General features: G+C 44.6%; 2 protein-coding genes across 2 annotated transcripts in view; one reads left to right on the top strand and one right to left on the bottom strand.

Moving 5' to 3' along the window:
* Positions 1-5,171, bottom strand: part of EPDR1 (ependymin related 1) — a 31,286-nt gene extending 26,115 nt beyond the window's left edge. Inside the window, 3 exon segments of the mRNA XM_042816815.1 lie at positions 4,193-4,460; positions 4,463-4,593; positions 5,140-5,171. Coding sequence (XP_042672749.1) covers positions 4,193-4,460; positions 4,463-4,593; positions 5,140-5,171 — 431 coding nt within the window.
* SFRP4 (secreted frizzled related protein 4) lies at positions 5,170-14,529 on the top strand. The gene is made up of 6 exons (XM_042817269.1): positions 5,170-5,722; positions 5,812-5,907; positions 5,984-6,049; positions 8,655-8,853; positions 11,345-11,408; positions 13,371-14,529. Exons 1-6 carry the CDS (start codon positions 5,170-5,172, stop codon positions 13,557-13,559), a joined length of 1,167 nt encoding a protein of 388 aa, XP_042673203.1. The 3' UTR covers positions 13,560-14,529.
* Positions 14,530-19,242: the final 4,713 nt, after the last annotated feature.

Below are 19,242 nucleotides of genomic sequence, written 5' to 3'. Positions count from 1 at the left end.
GGCTCACATACACAGCAGCTTATGAAGCATTTTAGATCCCAAGAATGCACATTAGATATAGAGAAACTGCTGAAATCTCAGTTCTTTGTTCCACTGCAAATTAAGGGTCTCTTAAGTTTGCACACTCTACATAATCTTAAAAAATGGGGTTTGGGTTCCCAAGTCCCTTGGCCAATTTTGAAAGTTTTACCCATGACCGTATGTCATTCCCCTAAACGTTAAGCTGCAGAAACCACTCCCAAAACCAAGTCTGGGAAACAAATCTGCAGTCGCTCGGCATAGGTCAATGCTTAGCCTGTTGAGTCACCATAATGACCACAGAACGGATGGATTATATGATTTTAATGGGTCACACACCACCGTTTTTTCCTTTACGATCACATATCCTAAAGCAACTCAGAGTGAGTTTGAGATAAGTCAGACGCACGTGCTCACATGCTGTTTACTTTGAAAAGTTATCATCTTTTCTCCAGAAAGACTCTCTTGCATTTCACCTGATCAGATGGTGCTTCTCTCCAGTCAAGGACAGGATTGGCACATGCATGCTAACAGCCTGCAGGAACAAAGGATGCATTTCTCTACACACAGCCCTGTCACTCTGTCGCTTCTGCAGCCAAGTGAGTCAATTCTGTTCAAAACTGTGCTTGCCTTCTGCAATAACCTTAAAAACTGAAGAAATGCCACCATGCATCTGTTTTAAATAAACATACCTCTGGTCTGTTTTTTGTTTTGTTTCTTTTTTTTTTTTCCTACTCTGCAGTTGTGTTATTAAGACAATAAAGCATTGCAGTCTCAATTACAAAAGTATCCCAATTTGCTGGGCAGTGGACAATAAATGCACACGGTCCACAGAACAGAAGAGAGAAATGAATTTCCTTCCTACAAGTGATTTGCTGATAACATGGAAAAATTTTCATCCCCTCCACATTTTTTATATGCCAAACTGTTCCTCCTCCGAAAATCACTCTGCAAAAAGCAGTATGGAAGCTAAAGGTGAAACACTGTGAATACAGCATGTAAAAGCTCGGCCCTCAAACAATACTGATGTGTTTTCTGGCTCTGTCCCCACCTCATGCCTTCCTCCATCCTAGCTGAGCACCAATCCTCGTGTGTGGCTTCAGCAGTGCCAAGATGTAAATTTCCTGCTCTGCTTCTCCAAAAAGATGAAGGATGATGCACAACGTGTGCCATTCTGGAAGAACAGAACTAGCCACAGGGCTGTCAGCGGGCTTTGAGGTTGAGACCTTGGTAGTGGCAGGACTTAGTGCAGTGAGAGCACATTCAAATCTGAACCCATAGTAAGACCTCAGCTTGCAACAAAGCAAACGCCTGACACCCAACAGCAAAGCTGTGCTGAGATCACCACCTGCTCTGTGAAGTGTTCAGTGATCATGGTCTACAGAGGGCTGGACAGGAGCAAGGTGCAATTCACACACAGAGGGGAAGTAACTCCACGCAGGAGACAGTAAAGAATTAAAAATCACTCTGTGTTTAACAGGTACTGTGTCACAGCTCCAGCTGAGGGCTTCAGGGAACCATTCCAAGTGCTCTCATGTCACAGCACCGAAAAGTTCAGTTGGCATGACCTCTTCAAAGTGGCAATTTCTACTCAATAAAAATCTCCTTGTGTCTTCTTATTTCCTAATATCAGCTGGCTGCTCAACAGCACCCAAAACGACTGTCCTCCTTGCCTGTCTCCCAAATTTCATCCTAAAGGGGGAAGATACAGTGGGACAAGGTACACTGGGGAAAATGGGAGGTGCACAGTGAGATGCAGAGTGTAGCTTAGACTGGATCTGCAAAAGAAGTGAAATAGAAAGTTTAGTAACGAATCCAGCTGGATTTTTTTTCTCCAAAAATCTCAGTCTCAGATCATAATCAGCAGTTAATTAAGCTCCAAGGAGCAGCACAAGCAGTCAACAGCACTACCCATGGGAACACCAATTAGCTAGCTGAAACAACCACACGGTGGCCATTCAGGCAACCTGTGACCAGAGGAGAGAGGACAGCCTCCATCAACCCAGCAATTGGACGTCGGGTACTCATGAGGCAACTGGTGGGTAAAGAAGTGATGTTGATGAAGCACTGATGGGCTATTTACCTCATGGTTACTTTTCAGGAACATAGGGTGGAAGTAGGTATGAAAATGCCACAAAGCAAACGACATGAATTTGAAATGTACATCTACATGGAAAATTGAAGCTTTTAGGTTTTCTGGTGGTTAGGAGCCTGCAAACCACTTGACACAGGCAGATCTGTGTGCGCCTCATCAACCTCAGTGACTCCAACAGAGCTGTGTTTGATTGTGGCCACAGTTCTAAGACTCAGAAAACACTGCGTAGAAATTTGGTCTCTTTGGTCCAATCTTGATTATTGTATCTTTTAGGAGCAAATGCATCTGTGAGAATTCATACTGAAATTTCACCAGGGACAAAGAAAGCACTATTTTTCTTGATGCTTTTGTAGTCACTGCCTCAGTGTAATTCTTTTCTTGCCAACATCAAAGCAGAGTAGGAGAGAAGTTTTTCCTCCAAACCAAGATAAATCCTCTCGCCTCTAACTTCTGAAGGGTTCAACTTATGACTCACAGTGTCCGACATGAGCTGAAGCTGTCAGCCCCAGATCTGACCCAACGCACGCTAAAATCAATGGGAGTCTTCCTGCTGACTCCGATGGAAGCAGGGTCACACCCTGCGCTGACGTGAGCCACGCTCCTAACAAAACCACCTTCTGCTTTTGGATGCCAGAAGGCACGGCGGGTCTCAGTACAGTGGGGATGCCTGAGGTCAGGGATTGTCTGCAATGATAAACCAGCGCAGGCAAAACCAACAGAGTGAGCTGCCAGCACACCTGTCTGCACCGCACCCTGCGCTAGCACTATCGGCCCAGACAAAACAGAGTCCAGAGCAAATATTTGTCAAAAGCCTAATGAGAGCTGATCTTGGCAGAGGCCAAAATCTGGCCCCGAGTGGAAAATGTAAAATAATTAGTTCATCTTAAAATGAAGTCTTCAAATAAAATAAACGCAGGCCTGAAGAAATGAGCTCAGTGCAGCTCAGAAGCTAGAGAACACTCGCATCAGGCTTTGCAGGGAAGCTTTATGCTTGTTGAACGCGCAGGTCAACCCAGGACTTCTGAAAGAAGGGGTGCAGGAATATGGACAGTGTCAGATCGCATTGTACATCAGCAGAACACCAATAAACTGTATCCTGCCTTTAACACTCTTCATACAGTTCCTATTTAAAACAGTAAGAAAGGGAAAAAAACCCAAAACTATGGGGAAAGGTGAATTTTACAAGACTCGTGTAAAACTGTTTTGAGGCTGACAGCCTCAAGGAGTGAGAAGAAGGAATGTGGGGGAGCATTTCTGAGAAATGAAAACACTGAATGTGTCGTGTTGGTAAGGGATTGTATCTAGGCAGGAAGAAGCCAGGAGCAAAACTGAATATTGATCTTTCAATAGCAGAAAACTTTCAGGTTGGATGATACAGCAATTTTGGGTTGCTCCGCACCTTGGCTTACTCCCAAGCTGATGCAGTTATCTGAACAATTTTGGGTGGGAGAGGCAGAGTGGCAGCCCTGTGGACTGGTACGTCTCAGCACGGTGACAGAGGGACCGGCACTCAGGGCCCAGTCACAGTTTCCATGGCTCCAGGCTGAGGAGATGCAGGCCCTCCTGCAGGCTGCTTCTTCCTGCACTGACTTGCCACCCAACCGAGAAACCAAGGTTAACAACAGGGAGCTTAACGACAAGGTTAACAACAGGGAGGTCCTGCGGGGCCAGGCAGCCCGTGCAGTGTGTGCGAGCAGTGAGCACGGGTACCGGCTGCGTGCTCACCCCTGAGCGGGGTGCTCGCGTTTGGAGGAATGGGGAATAGCAAAGAGAACGGGATTCAAGCTTGCTAGCAACTTACCCGAATTACATTATTCCAGCAGCGTCTCTCCTAGCTCTGAGGGTGATTTTGTACATTACACCGTGCATTAGGGCTGGGGGCGCGCAGTATCCCTAAGCACTGCGGTCAGCACGTCCATCCCCGCACGCACACCCACACGGAGCTCGGATGCCTGCTGCAGCCCCTTCCCTCCCTCACCCGTGACAAGACGCCTCCCGCAGCCCCGCCTCCCGCGCGCCTTTGGGGACCCCGGCCCCGGGGGGCAGGAGGAGGACCCCGGCCCCTTCCCCGCCACCTACTTCTTGCAGGGGATGAGCGCCTTCCTCTCCTCCAAGATGCGGAGGCGCTGGTTGAGGCCGTCGTAAGAGACGGCGGCCCGCGTGTTTCGGCCCGTGCCGTGCTCGTATCGCACGCTGCGCCCTTCCCACTGCCCCGGCGCCCGGCACGGCTCGGCCCCCGCCCCGCCGCGCACCGGGATGCCGCCCAGCAGCAGCAGCAGCAGCAGCAGCAGCCCGCCTGCCGCCGGCGCCATGCTCCGCGCCGCACTGCGCGCCCGCCACGGCAACCGGGGGGAGCCGAGGGAAGGAGGGGCGGGGGCGGCCCGCCCCCAACCCGGCCCGCATCGCCTGCGCCGCGCGTGCCCCGCACGCACACGCGCTCAAAATGTCGCCTGGGGATCCCGGCAGCGCCGGCGGGCACCCTGTCCCCCCTCACTTATACACGCACATACACACACACACACAAAATGTCGTCCGCTCTCAGCTGAGGGGCGATCGGGGGCACGCTCCCAGTGCCACCAGCAGGGGTTACACGGGCACGAGGCGGCTGCTGCGTGAAGGGAACGGAGTATTTCCCCACGGACGCTGTCACAAAGCTTCCGCTGCTCTCCCCTGCCGCAGGACGCTCCGTGTGCTCCTCCTATCCCGCTGGAGGCTGCCGGGGCTCCGCACCAAAACTTTCCGCTGGGGGACGGCAGGAGGGGAGCGCGTGGCTCGGCCCGCAGGGGACGGGCGCGTGTGTTTGTTTGGGTTCGTCCCCTCTCACGCACACACACACACACACACACACACACACTTCCACGTCCAGGAACGCGTTACACAGGCGATAGAGGGGCGCGGTGATGTCGGCGGGGATTACGGCGGTGGAGGTGATGTCACGGTGCACACGCACGCACACACACACACGCACACCCCCTCCGGCGCGGCGGGGCTGCCCGGGGAGCGGATCGGCCCCACGTCACGCGTACCGCCGGTATAAATGCCGTCCCGCGATTTCCATGGCTGTCGGCGCCGCTCCCGACACCGAGTGCGGCCGGACCCAGGGGCGGCGGCGGCGGAGGAGGCGGCTGAGGCGGAGGAGGAGGAGGAGGCGGAGGAGGAGGAGGAGGATGCTGCGCGCCTTGGTGGCCGTGTCCCTTTGGCTGCGGGTGAGCCCGCGGGCGCAGGGCGCGCCGTGCGAGGCGGTGCGCATCCCCATGTGCCGCCCCATGCCCTGGAACATCACCCGTATGCCCAACCACCTCCACCACAGCACGCAGGAGAACGCCGTGCTGGCCATCGAGCAGTACGAGGAGCTAGTGGGCACCGGCTGCAGCCCGGTCCTCTCCTTCTTCCTCTGCGCCATGTACGCGCCCATCTGCACGCTGGAGTTCCTCTACGACCCCATCAAGCCCTGCCGCTCCGTCTGCCAGCGCGCCCGCGACGGCTGCGAGCCCATCATGCGTCGCTACAATCACAGCTGGCCCGACAGCCTGGCCTGCGACGACCTCCCCGTCTACGACCGCGGCGTCTGCATCTCCCCCGAGGCCATCGTCACCGACCTGCCCGAGGGTGGGTGAGCGCCCGGCCAGGGGCGGCGGGGCGGCGGGGGGCGGCCCCTGACCTCGCGGCACCCCCCGGCCCCGACACCCCCCCGACAGCCCCTCTGTTTGCAGATGGGAAGTGGACGGACTTCACGCAGGGCGTGCTGGTGCCGGACAGACCCCCGCAGCCCGAGTGCAGGAGCCGCGGCCAGGGTGAGCCTGGGGGGGCCTCCCCACCTCCCTTTCCCGCCCCGCACCCCGTAACCGCTCCCCTTCTCTCCCCCCGAAGAGCGATGCAGGTGCAAAAAGACGAAGCCTACGCTGTCGACCTACCTGGCCAAGAACTACAGCTACAGTAAGTGCTGCAGGCTTTGCCCCGCTCTACTTCCCACCCCTGTGCTTGCCCCCCCTCCAGGCCCCATCTCCAAACCACGGGTTTTGAGGCTTCTCCATCCAACGCTTTTCATGGGCAGCCATGACCAACACACAGATGTTGGTCACCGTTTTCCCACTTTTCTGGGGAAGAGTGGGATTTCGGTAGTGTGTGATAGGACCATCAGGTCTCCCTGCAGGAACAGCTCTTGTTGCTGCAAAGGGCACTCCACTGAGTATGGATGAGTGTGGCCAGCTCTCGTGCTTGTCCAGCAACTGGAATTAACAGATTTATTACCTAAATAGAGCTTTTAAATGTAAACAAAGCCACAGCGAGGTAAAACTTTTCTATTACTCGTGTATATGCTTTTACTTGCTAGCCAGAGCTTCATCTTGTGGGGAATTGTCACAGGTTAACTGAATTCAGTGACAATTTGCAGCAGCCAGTCGAGGAGTTGGCTGGTAGTTGTTGTGTTGCATGACATTGTGGCTGTACAAGTAAGTATTCACTGCACCCCCTGCCCTCCTATCCCATCCATGGGCTTTCTGCTGCTGGGAATCCAGAGAAACAGTAATTAATATTGTTTGCATACCAGCTTAAACATCTTTAATGTCAATAGAAAAGTCCCTGTTAATAGTGAATTGAATCTGCAGTACCAGGCTTGGCAATTTATGGGCTTTTTCTTTGGGAAAAGCTGTTTCTTTGAGGGAAGTACTGAATTATCTTACAATAGAGATGTTATATGTAGTTGATTCCAGTTTGTCTGATAGCAAATGAAAGCAAGTTTGTAGTTATTGGCTTCTTTGTTAGTATGGGGAAAAAAAAATCCTAGTCAGTTTGGTGAGAGTAATCAAATTGAGCAGGGGGGTTGAAAATAGATGATCTTTGAGGTCCTTTTCAACCCAGGCCATTCTGTGTTTCCATGATTCTGTGATCTAAGTTAAAAAGGATACTGCAGACCTTCTTGTCAGGGCATTTTGGTTGATTTATATGATATCTTCTTTGTATGTAATTCCTTAGCCCATCTTGATACACCGTAAGGATGTGTTCAGGTGGGACAAGGAATTTTCACACTGCTCTGAAGTGTATGTAAACAAAGTGATATAAAATGATTGTTCTGACACGAAATGTGGGCGTCAGCCATGCAGATTCTGATTGCAGGGTCTTCTCATTGCAGGGGCTTCAGTGGGAGTGTTACATGAATAAAAACTGCAAGCTGGATTCCAAAATTTAGGAAAGATTGAAGGATTTCATTCGATTGAATTTGTAAAATCAAGGTTTTGTTGTTGGGAGGTAGATTTGTATCCAGCCTCCTTGAAAACAGATAGGCACGTTCACATGGTAGAGGGATTGAGGAACGAGAGAAGGGAGAGCAAGTTGCAAATAAAAACCACATTTTCCTGAAATGCTTTAAAGTAATACTCACAACAAATTGTATTTCTAGCTGGTCAGGACTTTTCTTAGTTGTTAAAACAGTGAGCACCACAGGCCCATGGCTGTTTTGGTAGGTGTAATTTTAAAATGTTTTCAGAAATCATTCTATACATCAGATGTCTTTTGTGCTATCAATATGAAGCCAACGTCTGCATTCAGTACAGAAAATTCCACCTTTTTTCTTTTTTTTGATAAATATTATAGGTGAACATTTTCAAAACAGTCCCCGTTACGTAGGAGCCGCAATTTGTTTTTGAACAGACTTGAAAGTGAATTGTGAGTCTCTAAAGCTGAAACTCTCTTTCTTCTTCACAAAAGAACGGTGGGACCGTTTGAAAATAAGACATTCTCACTATTTTGACATTTCCTAGGGACAAAGTCCCTCATTTTGTTCCATTTCAGCCATCTGGTGCTCAGCACAGGGCAGTGGCAGATACTCCCGGGCTGCTCAGACTCAAAGACAGTCAGGTATCAACCTCAGAGCCATCTGCAGAACTTCTCCTTAGCCTTGTGGATGTGTGGACTTCTTCAGTGAAAGTGTGGATGCTTGTGCATTCAGAATCAGAAGAACCTCTTTCAGATTTTATTTTATATGAGAATGTTACTGCTGGTACGTAATCTGAATGCAAAAGAAGAAAAAAGTTATTAATACAGCATGGAAATCCCAACCCTCTTCGCTTCTTTTAAGTCTTCCTTTCTTATATTTAAGAGAAGATGTGAGTTATTGGATCTGACCCAATGACTTTGCTATTGATAAGGCTGCATACCATCGGTGAGGTTAAATTATCCGTTGCGTAATTGGGAGCAGCAACATGTGGATGTAGAACAGTCCAAATGTATGTGAGGAGTTGCTCTCAGCTGACTCAAAAGAGCTGCCTGTGCTTGTGATTCCCAGCTAGGTCGCCTGGCCTGATCTGGCAGAGCTTTAAGCACATGTTTCATTTCACAGTTGTCAACAGTCCTGCTGAAAACCAAAATCGGGATCAGTCCTCTGTTATTCCAAGCCACTGTATGTGCCCACACATGAAGAAAGAGCTCTAGTTTCACAGCCAAAACAACAGCTTTCAGTTTAATGCGTTTTATTTAATTTTAGGTGGTGTTTAAATTTCTGAGACTGTTTGTTGTTCTTACGCCACTGCTTTTCTACTTGCAGTCATTCACGCGAAAGTAAAAAGTGTGGAGAGGGGGAACTGCAACGAGGTAACGACTGTGGTTGAAGTAAAAGACATCCTGAAGTCCTCGATGCCAATTACTCAGTCCCAAGTGCCTCTCCTGACCAATTCATCCTGCCAGTGCCCACCTCTGCAGCCAAAGCAGGACGTCCTTATCATGTGCTACGAGTGGCGCTCCAGGTGGGCACCTGCGACGTGGTTGAGTGTAACGGGAGAGAAGCAGGGCAACACAGCTCTCTTTCTGGTCACTTGGCAAATCTATTGTCAATACTGCACCTCCATGGCGCAATTACCGTCGCAGTTAAGTTTTTCCACTTAGTGAATCTCGCCTGTAACCCACAAACTGTGGTTTTGTTGGGTGTTGGTGGCGAATTGCTAGGTACAGTGCAGGCAACTCCAGCAGGTACATTCTGCCGGCCCACTGGTGGTCCGTGCTGGTAGGATGGTGGGGTGGCTCAGATGAAAGCAGAGTTCTGTCTCGAGGGAGGGGATGGCAGTCCACAGGACACAGAGCCAGCCCTTCTTCCCTGGCCTGTCTAGGCTTCGGACTGATGCCATCAGTGAGATGTTTCTTGTCCCACAGCTGTGCTGGGACCAGCCAAAGCTGCAGCCACTGGAGCTGTGCCTCCCGGATGGCAGATGAAAAGTAAATAAGCTCGGAGCTGCTTGCCAGTTCTGGTGTATGATTAAAAGTCAAAACAAAACTGACTTTACCAGACCTTTTCTCTGGCAGTCAGCCTAGCCCCAGGCATGGAAGGAAATCCAGCATGCTGATCTGGAGGAGAGGAAGCAGTGGACCGCAGCGTGCTTTTCTTTTTGGGTTTTTGAGGCAATGTCCCATCCATTAGCGCCTCGAAGCCATGGTAGCAATGATACCAGTAGGACAGCTTGTGGTGTGATTGGTACGTGTGCCTCCACGCTGTGGGTCGGAGGTAAGATTGTTTGTGAAGTGTACAAGCTGGTTTTGTTTATGGCTGCTGACAGAACATACAGAACGTGCTGCTGTAAGGATCATAAAACATCTACGTGCAGAACTTAATGGACCATATCCACATTTTCAACCTTTTTTTGTGTTAATATTTTAAGTGGGTTTTACAGGTGTTTCTAACACTTGTTTAAGTTGCCATCTGGTACTTTATTATTACAGCTGTTTTCGGGGGAGCTAAGGGGCCCACACGTTTTTTTATTATTGTGAGTATTTTATTATTACAAGTATTTTATTATTACAAACATTTTATCATTACACAGCACCTTGCCACTCCCGATGTGGAAGTATTTCACAAAGATTAATTTAGAACCCTCTGGTTGTGTTAGCTTTGTTTATGGAGAGTAGAAATAGCATGACTGAGATAGCTAACAGGTTGCTCTGAGCTGCAGAGCTTTGCTGGAGTGAATCCTCAGCAGGTTCTTAGAGAAAGGAGATTTTGGGAGTGGAAGGTCCTCATCATCTTCTCCTTTACTATGGAGAAAACACAACGATTGCTAAATATTTTGTAATGGTTTTTATTTCGTATAGATTTGCAAAAGCAGCATAAGCTACTTTATGTGTTTCCTGTTGAACTCAACAGTATGTAAATGGAGAGGTTTGAGTTACAGCAACTTTTTGAATGCCAGAGACAAAATGGGTGGAAGCTGCAGCCTTCCTGAAGTCAATGGCAAAATACCCGCTGCCCTTAAGTAGGATCAGGATTTCACTCCCATCTTGGTTTGAACAGCAGCTGCTGTTCTGATGTTCTGCTTGTTCTGATGTCTTCACCAACACTGATGTCTACAGGGAGTCTTCTGGCAGCAGGGAAATAATACTGGAACACATTAAGTGCCAAGACTTTAAAAAAAAAAAAGGGAGAGAGAGAGAGAAAAAAAAAGATAATATTGAGAATAGTTATCACTAGAGAAAATACAGAAACTCCAGCATCCCTTCTTTAATAAAATAGTTGTTTCAACCTTGGTATTCATAAGGTATGCTTCAGAATAAACTCTCTTAGAAGGCATACACCATTTAATAACTACACTTTTGTTGAATTCATTTTATAATATCTAGGCTCAGTATTTTCATACAGGAGGTGGCCAGAATTAATTGGTAGACAAATACCAACACCCATACTTGTTCCAAATTGACTTTAAAACTCTCATTAAGTAATTACATGTAACACATTAATAATGTAATCATAACATATCAGTAGATAGCAGTGGAGACAACTTTAAGTGGTCAGGTAGTGTTACCTGTGTTTGTCAGAAAAGCTGTATTAACTTGTGCATGTAAACCTAGCTTTGTTTTCATCAAAGAAGTCAAGAACATTCATACAAATACATTAAACTGCTCATTTATGCACACACACACATTGGACATAAGCAGAAATCTGTGTGATAAAGGCATTTAAACAGTTTCAAGGATGTTACCCAACTCATCACTTTTTGTTAACAGCGATCAAGGGAGAACAATTTTTCCCCTGGAGACAGCGGCAGGTGTGGACAAAAAGCTCAAAATGTTTTTTCTCAGTACTACTTATATACTGCAGCTTTGGCTCTGAAATGCATTTCTGCCCATCTTCCTGTGTGCAGAAACTATCAATACCTGCTTGTTCATTGCAGTGTGAGTCAGTGCTAAACCATCTGGAATGATTTCTCAGGAATCAAAACCAAAACTGTCTGCTTGTTTCTTGATTTTCAGGCTGATGCTTCTTGATGGATGTCTAGTTGAAAAATGGAAGGATCAACTAAACAAAAGATTTAAGGTAAATACAACCAAAGAAAAGAATGCTAATACTCTCATTAAAAAGCTAAACACCATTGTGGATTTTTCAGCATTTAATAACTTGAACTTTACGTATGCAGAACACCTCTGAGTATTATTGTTTTCACTTCAGTGTTTTAATACCTCCAAAAATCAGACTGCTTATCTATACATAGTTATATAGAAACGCAAGTGAAAATCTGAAAACTTCAGTCTAGAATTTTAAAGTCTGTAAAGTCTTCTATTTTATCTGCCAAGTGTCCCTGAGCAGGATGTTGTCTGATCTTTGTGTGAACTCATATTGCAACAATGACTCTGAGCATTGCCTTAATACAGCTGCTCAGTGAAGTAGCTGTCTGGTGATCAGCAGGTGAGTATAGAGTCCATACTGGGTAAGAAGGGTAGTTAAAATCCACTGCATCTGATGAAAGGGCTTTGATGCATTGAAGAGTGCAATGCCGAGACACAGACTACTCAGCAGCAACATCCAGATAAAGACCTACTGCAGGTACTGGGCTTCCCCTGGCTGCTTTCAAGGAACATTGGAGGAAAAAGTCTAATCATTGTTATCTCTCCGTGCTTGTAAACTCTTTATAATAGAGACAGTGTCTGACTTCTTCCTCGCACTTGTGGAGATGAAAGAGATTTCTGTAATTCAGGAAAGATTTCAGAGCATTAGAGACATACAGGTATATGTACCTTAATTAAAGAGAGGAGGAAAAAGATTGCATGTATTCATTTGTAGAAACTTTCAGATTGCAGACTGATTTCTTTCAGGCACCTGTACTTGATGCTTTCATCATTCCCCTTTCTCCTCACTTACTCATGTGAAACCTGTTCATGAAAAAAAAAAAAACCCAAAAAAAAACTTTAAGACTGTACCAAATAAATATATTGCAATGCAGATTAAACCAGGCAGGATTTGGGAGATTACTGATATGTAACTTGGATTCTTGAAATCCCATAGCTGTAAACTTAATGACCAGTTGCTGGCACATGTGTTTTAGTGGGCTTCTCGCCCTTTTTTCTGATTTCTAATTGTAGCTTGAAACCTGTTTGGACATTCATTTTCAGACAAAATAGATGCACGGCTGCAAAGCAGACTTCATCTCAAAGCATATGTCCTTCCTTCTGATATTGGTAGCTTCCTAAATTAAATCCTCCCTTAAACATGTTTGAGTGATACACACTTAAATGCCTGCTGATAGTTTTTGTTTGACAGAGATGTCTACGATGACTCTGCCTACATGAATGTAGTCAGTATGGAGCTAGGTGTTGCAGTGGATTTGTTTGAAGTCCATCATTCGTCTCTGAAGGCTTACATCCAACATTTATATTGAGTTGCTGATTAAAATGAATATTTTGTGTTGTCTCTGAACCACAAAAGACATCTGTTAACATAACCACCACATGGCTGGTCTCTTTTCTAACCAGGCTGAGAGTCTGAGTAGCAACAAGGTGAGTGCAGGGAGATCAAACAGGAAAGCTGCAGAGCATTGCTCTTGCTCAGATCACTGGGCAAAGCCCCTTCTTTGGGAGTTTCAGACAACAAAGTGCATTAGTAGAAGAAAAGGTGAGGACTTTCTCCAGCTTCTACTGTCTACCTCTCTTTTCTTAAAGCGTGTTTCTGTTCCTAGAGGTAAAAGAGTTCTGCAGTGTTGCAGATCATATTTTGGACCACCTAACCACTTAACAGCACTTTAAAAACCCTTGATTTGTGGAAAGGAATGAGAAGCACACTCACAGGCAGCACACAGGAGAGATGTGCAGTTGTCATTTTCATCAGCTGACATTGTGAAATCCTTCCACCCAAGAACACGTGGCAGGTTTCCACTACAGCCAGCTGTTACATACTGAGCTTGACGGCCCTGCAGGACAGAACACAAAGCTGTGAGATCCGTGGTTCTGGATAGATGTAATTATTTTTGGTAATGTCTTTCCCTCTTTTTCTGCCCTTCCACAGAGATGGGAACAGAGACTGCAAGAGCAAAAGCAGCGAACAGCCCGCAGTAAGAATCAGAATGCAGGACGCAGCGGTCGGAGCGGGGCCTCAAAACCATCAACCAAGAACACCAACACGCTGGTCAGCGGCCCCAAAAAGGCCACTAAAACGAGAAATGGCCAGAAAGAAACCAACGCTAAGAAAGTATGAGTGTGACATTTCTGGCAAGAGAGGAAAGATTTTTCTTACATGATGAGGGTCGCAGTCTGGCTTGAGTGGCATGTTTTATTAATCCAGAACTCATTGACTTAGAAACTCCATTTCTACATAGACGTTTTTGCTGCACTTTACTTGTAAAGGTTTGCTTTTCCTTTCAAGCCACTGCAAGCCACAGAGTGTAGGTTTGCACTAATACGTGGTAGGCATAGACAGTCTGACTGAGCTTTATCTTAGGGCTCTCATTTGCAATTCTAGGTAGAGCTGTCTTGGCTGCTAGAGGTTATAACTCTGTGTCCCTGTTACCCTGCCAGAGGTTGGGAGGGCTGCACAAGGCATCTCTTCTCTGCTCAGAAAGTGCACTTTGCAGCGAGGTGTGTTAGTTGGCAACTTACTCCGTGAGTGAATGTGGTGAGCTGAGAAGCATGGCAGCTGAGGAGCAGCAGGGAGATGTAACTTCTGGCAGAGAGCTGCAGTAATTGCGACAGCTGCTATAGCCGAATCTATCTGCTGTTGGGAGTCACAGCTCTTACTCAGAGCAGTCAAAAGCATAGTTTACCAATAAGCATCTGGGTATGCATTATGTGATTATTTACTTTTATGAGTGCCAGAAATATGCTTACAGTGTTAGTTTTTGACTTTGTGTAGCAAAAATGCCTTGAAAGCAAACTAATTTTTTTTTATTATTTTTACTGTACTTCAGGCTGCCTTCTGTTGTTTTAATTTCAAATATATTTAAACATCTAATTGAAAAAAATCAGTATTTTTTAAAAGGACAGATTAAAGTGAAGCAGATCTGCAGAATTCTTAAAAATAATGTATGTTTGCTGTAATATATCTTTGTTACAAAAACTGGAAGAGAAGCATTGCTCTAAACACACCTGACAGCTACTGAACAGTACTGAAAAAGAGGGCTTCGTGTGGCTCCATGTTCACGTGGATCATTTTTATCATTTGATACCAAATAAATAAATAGACTAATAAATAAGAAAGATGATTTGTCCCTGTTCATTAACTTCTGGAAACAGTTGGTTAGGTTCAGTTCTGCTGACTGGAAAGTAACATTGGCCTTGCAAGCTGCTGTGGACAAAGCAGTTGCTAATATTTATGTACTAAGTTTTACTGACCTGTTTAGCTGCGTGAGCTATGAAAAAAAGCAAAGGTGATACAAATGCAACTGACATAACACCAAGATGGCATTTATGCTGTTCCTGCCCAGGCTTTACCTGGGTATGGCAGTCTGACTTCTGTTAGCAAATAAGGAGGTCACCTTCACTGACGTTGTGGGAGCTCATGATTGATATCTTGAACTTCAGGAATTCCTACAGCAAAACTGAGGACTAGATTTAGTGTTTCTGATATCTGTAAAACAAAACTGATATTCCTAAAATAGAGAGGGTCTACATCAGAAAAAATAACTAGCTGTGTCGGTGAACATAAAGAGTTTAAAGCAGTCGTGTCGGTATATTGATCTATTTCCCTACCTGAACTCCAATGCAATTTGCATAGATTAAGTTTAAGATGAAATATGCTGGAGTGATTGTGGTAGTAGCATTAACACATTTAGCAATGTGCTAACACAAGGCAGAGGTGTAAATTCTAATTAGAGAATGCTTAAAACAAAGGGACAGAAATGGAACAGAAAGAAATTTTTAAATGGCCTATAAGGTAGTTCAGGGGGAAAAAAATCTACACAACTTAAGTGGTCATTGGTTGAGTTCTGAACTGTTGGCTAAAATAAGCAAAGGTCATCATGTGAATGTAGGTCTTTCCTACTAATTCTGAGCAGATGTAAAAATTTATGTCTGTGGAACATCTGCAGAATAAGATGCAAAATTTAATCCAGGTGCCAGAAATGCTGAGTGTGTACTGGATTCATTGGCTATAATGACAACTGTGTGTATTCAACATGTCAGAAAGAACAGACCACAAACTTTGGTTCCTGAATACAGACTATGGGTAAAACTTTAACCCTGTGGGATGAAATGGAACATAATAAACTGCCATGAAATGAGAAAAAAATTTTCTGCAGGTGGCTACATTAGGCAAGTTTGACAGTGATGACTTCAGTAAGCACAGTCTAAAAGATAAATATGATTGGAAAGTTTCTACATTTTTCTATTGTGTAGCAGGAGTTTCATTTCCTATTGATGTCAACTTGAAGTACTCCAAGAACTATGTATAAGGGTAATTAATGAAAATTGATCACAGTCCTACCAATGTGAGACTGAAAAAACAAATACAGAAGCCATGAGATTTCACTATAACATGGTGAATGCAGCCAGGGGTGATGTTTGTTGAATGAACCCTTTGGAACAGCTAGGTAAACTCCATACCAACTTTACGTACTATTTTTCAATTGTTAAAACTTTTTCTGTATCAGGGAAATGAAATGCTGAAATTATTTTCTAAAGAGAGCTTTGTGTTTCATTGTGGAATAAATTGTGATGCACCAAGCCCAGTATTTCTAAATCCCTTGACATTTTCATATATGCTTTATGCTGAATAAACTAACTTTCATCCTGATTTGGTAAAGATACTGAAGAAGGAAAGGTAGTACAACAGAAAGCGGGGGATATCATCATATGAAGGACAGATGTGCAAGCAGGGGAAGTGGATTAATAAGGTTTTCCCAAATCCCTTCTTTCTGGTTTTTGTTTGTTTGGTTTTTGATGAAGCCATGAATCAGCTCAGTTCAGTACTAATATAACTCAACCCATTTTGAAAATCCCTTACACTCCTTAACTTCCTACAACACGAAATGCCAGCTGAATGCAGACTCAGATCACCCCCGTCTTCCAGCCTGCTGCCCTTACCTTTACAAAGATGTGAGACAGATATCGGAGCAGCAGGGGCTGTTCAAGCAGGCAAGGGGATCCTCCTGCAGACCCACATGGCCAACTCACCTCTTCTCTCTGCCATGTGGCAAGAAGTCAGACTCAGCTCTCCTAGTGCACATCTGGTGTCACGTTAGGGCACCCCAGCACTGGAGTCACAAAACCTGGATTCAGCAGAGTGGACAAGTAGACTATTGATGGATGAAAGCAATTATTGTACCTATTCACAGCTGAAATATTAGCAAGCAAAAAAATTATAGTGTCAAGTGCTTTTTCTCAGTATTACAGCTGCCTTCCTAGTGAGGGTCTCGGGTTGTTTTTTTTTTTTCATATAAAATAGAAATGGCTTGGGACATTGAACAGATGTTTCTAGTGAGTGTCTTGCTACCTCCCACACACATGTAGCCGATTTAGTAAGAACTACCATTGAATATTTTAACTGAATGTTCTAACCTCAATTCCAAAAGGAATGAAACCTGAAAAAATATTTGTTCTAATTGCAAATAATTGGCTTCATTTTAGAGGGGCACTGTAAATGCAAATCAGAATTCTTAGGAACCACATTAAAAAAAAAAAAAAAAAAAAAAAAAGACAAACAAAACAAGAATAAAAAGAAAGCTAAACATAACCTCCCCTCCAACAGAACTTGAATGACCCGGTCACTTTAATTCAATTCAGCGCTGTAATTTTATTACTTTTGTCCAGTCACTGCATATAACTGAGAAATACTTCCTGAACAAACAAAAGGAAGATTTTCTAGTCCAAAATACTCAAACAGCTCTTAAATTATGTTCTTTGCCGTTGTAACCTAGATTTCAAATGAATGGAACCTGAAAAAATATTTATTGCAATTATGCACAATTGACCCACATTTTTTGGTTGTGCTTAATAGCCGGATGTAAAAGCACATCTGAAAATGTTTCCTCAACCACATTTTTCTAGTAAACCACATCAGCTCCAATTGGTTTTGTTGACAAATACAAATACATCGATATGAGTCAACAGTTGTTTTTCCATTGCTAGTGGAAAGAAGTAGCTTACAAGAACCTGCGGATGAGTATTTCATTTCTATAATGGTTCGTTGCTTCTAATTAAATATAATCAAGACTCTGTGGAAACACTACATTTAATTTCACTTGCTGACATTGTATTTCCTGTAACATCTCTGAAATTGGGCACCAGCCTTATTACAGGCTGAAACGGGATTTTGAGCTTGCTTGTTGGATATGCAGGAAATTGAGGGCATTCCAAATAACCTATTAATGCCAGACCTGCTCCTGTTGTTACTGACAGCAGACTTCTGGATCAAACTGTACAGTAAGAAGCACAAAGGAAAGCAACTGAACGGTAGGACACTCTTTTTCTCTAGAATCCTGAAATCAAAACATGAATGTATCTTTCATACAAAATGCCATATATGACCGATGGAAGGTTCACAGATATATGAGAGTGATGAAGAGATGCCCCAGATAGGCCAACATGTGGGTATTTTGCTTCCTTCTAGTTACAGTATGATGAAAACTTTCATTTTTAGATACTTAGATGACATCTGTATTTATTCTCTGAGCAAACTAATCAGAAAGCTAATATTTGCTCCCATGGAATTGTGGCTAAAGCAAACAGATACTTGCAAGACCTGACCTGCCAGTGTACCTCCTTCACCAGTCACAGCAAAGGAAAAGCAGTAATACACAACCACAAGCTTATTGACTCCATCTTCACAGCAAATAAAGCTTTCTTCCCAGTTTCCTTATTTTATTATGTAGAAATGCAGTACAAGTACTAAAATAAGGCATACTAAGTCTTCTTAAACAGTATTGTGAGGTGTAGATCTTGCTTGTTTATCATTCTAAAGTGAAACAGATCTTCAGTATACTTAGCTTCAAATTATGATTTCATTGAAGCTCCCAAGCAAGGAAATATGTGGTCTGTTATGTAAGTAAACATGCCCTGTGGTTCCAGTTATCTCCTGCTGGGATAAATATCTGAAAGATAATCATGTTATCTTTTGTTATTGCTGGAAGAATTTTGTCACATTTCTGCAACACCTAATTCTACAGAGAGCCACAAGACATTTTCTAAATAAAGGGTTGTGGCAGTCACATTCTAGTCACATCACATTTTGGCCATTACAACCCCAAGAAACACTACAGGCTTAGGGCAGAATGGCTGGAAGACTGTAGAGAAAATGGATCTGGAGGTGTTGGTTGATGCACAATTGAACACAGGCCAGCAGTGTGCCCAGGTGGCCAACAAGGTCAATGGCATCCTGGCTTGTATCAGAAAGAGTAGCCAGAAGGACATGGAGGTGATCACCCCTCTGTATTCAGCTCTGGTGAGGCTGCACCTTGAGTACTGTGCTCAGTTTTGGGCCCCTCATGAAGGGCATATGTACATATGTAGTAGGAGTATGAGTAGGAGAACCATATGAGTACAATGCCTGAATGTCGAGATAAACTTTTAGAGACAAAATAATCTGCTAAAATACTGGCAGTTGTCATGCTTCTGAATGTACGACATTCTGGTGTAGAAGTCTGTATCTCTGAGACACAGCCTTCATGAATCTGAACCTCCACCAGCTAACTTTTACTGTTTTCAAACATATCTTCTAAATTACTCCTTTCCAAAGCTGCTGAAGGACCTTACAATCACAAACATACTTAGGAGAAACAAATAAACATCAATAAATTAAATGTTCTCATATTCAATTTGAGTTTGAAATCTTATGCAATCTATGCCTAATATTCAATAGGCTACATTGAAATATTATGCAAAGATTGCACAATATTTCAGTGTAATCCATTGACTCATTTTAACCAGGCACACAAAACAAGGATCAT

Source organism: Centrocercus urophasianus, unplaced genomic scaffold (assembly GCF_019232065.1).
Source record: "Centrocercus urophasianus isolate 14NV4802_14NV808 unplaced genomic scaffold, USGS_Curo_1.0 seq_16, whole genome shotgun sequence".
Taxonomy (NCBI): domain Eukaryota; kingdom Metazoa; phylum Chordata; class Aves; order Galliformes; family Phasianidae; genus Centrocercus; species Centrocercus urophasianus.
Note: the sequence above shows the minus strand (reverse complement) of the source record. Positions and strands in the feature narration are given on the sequence as shown.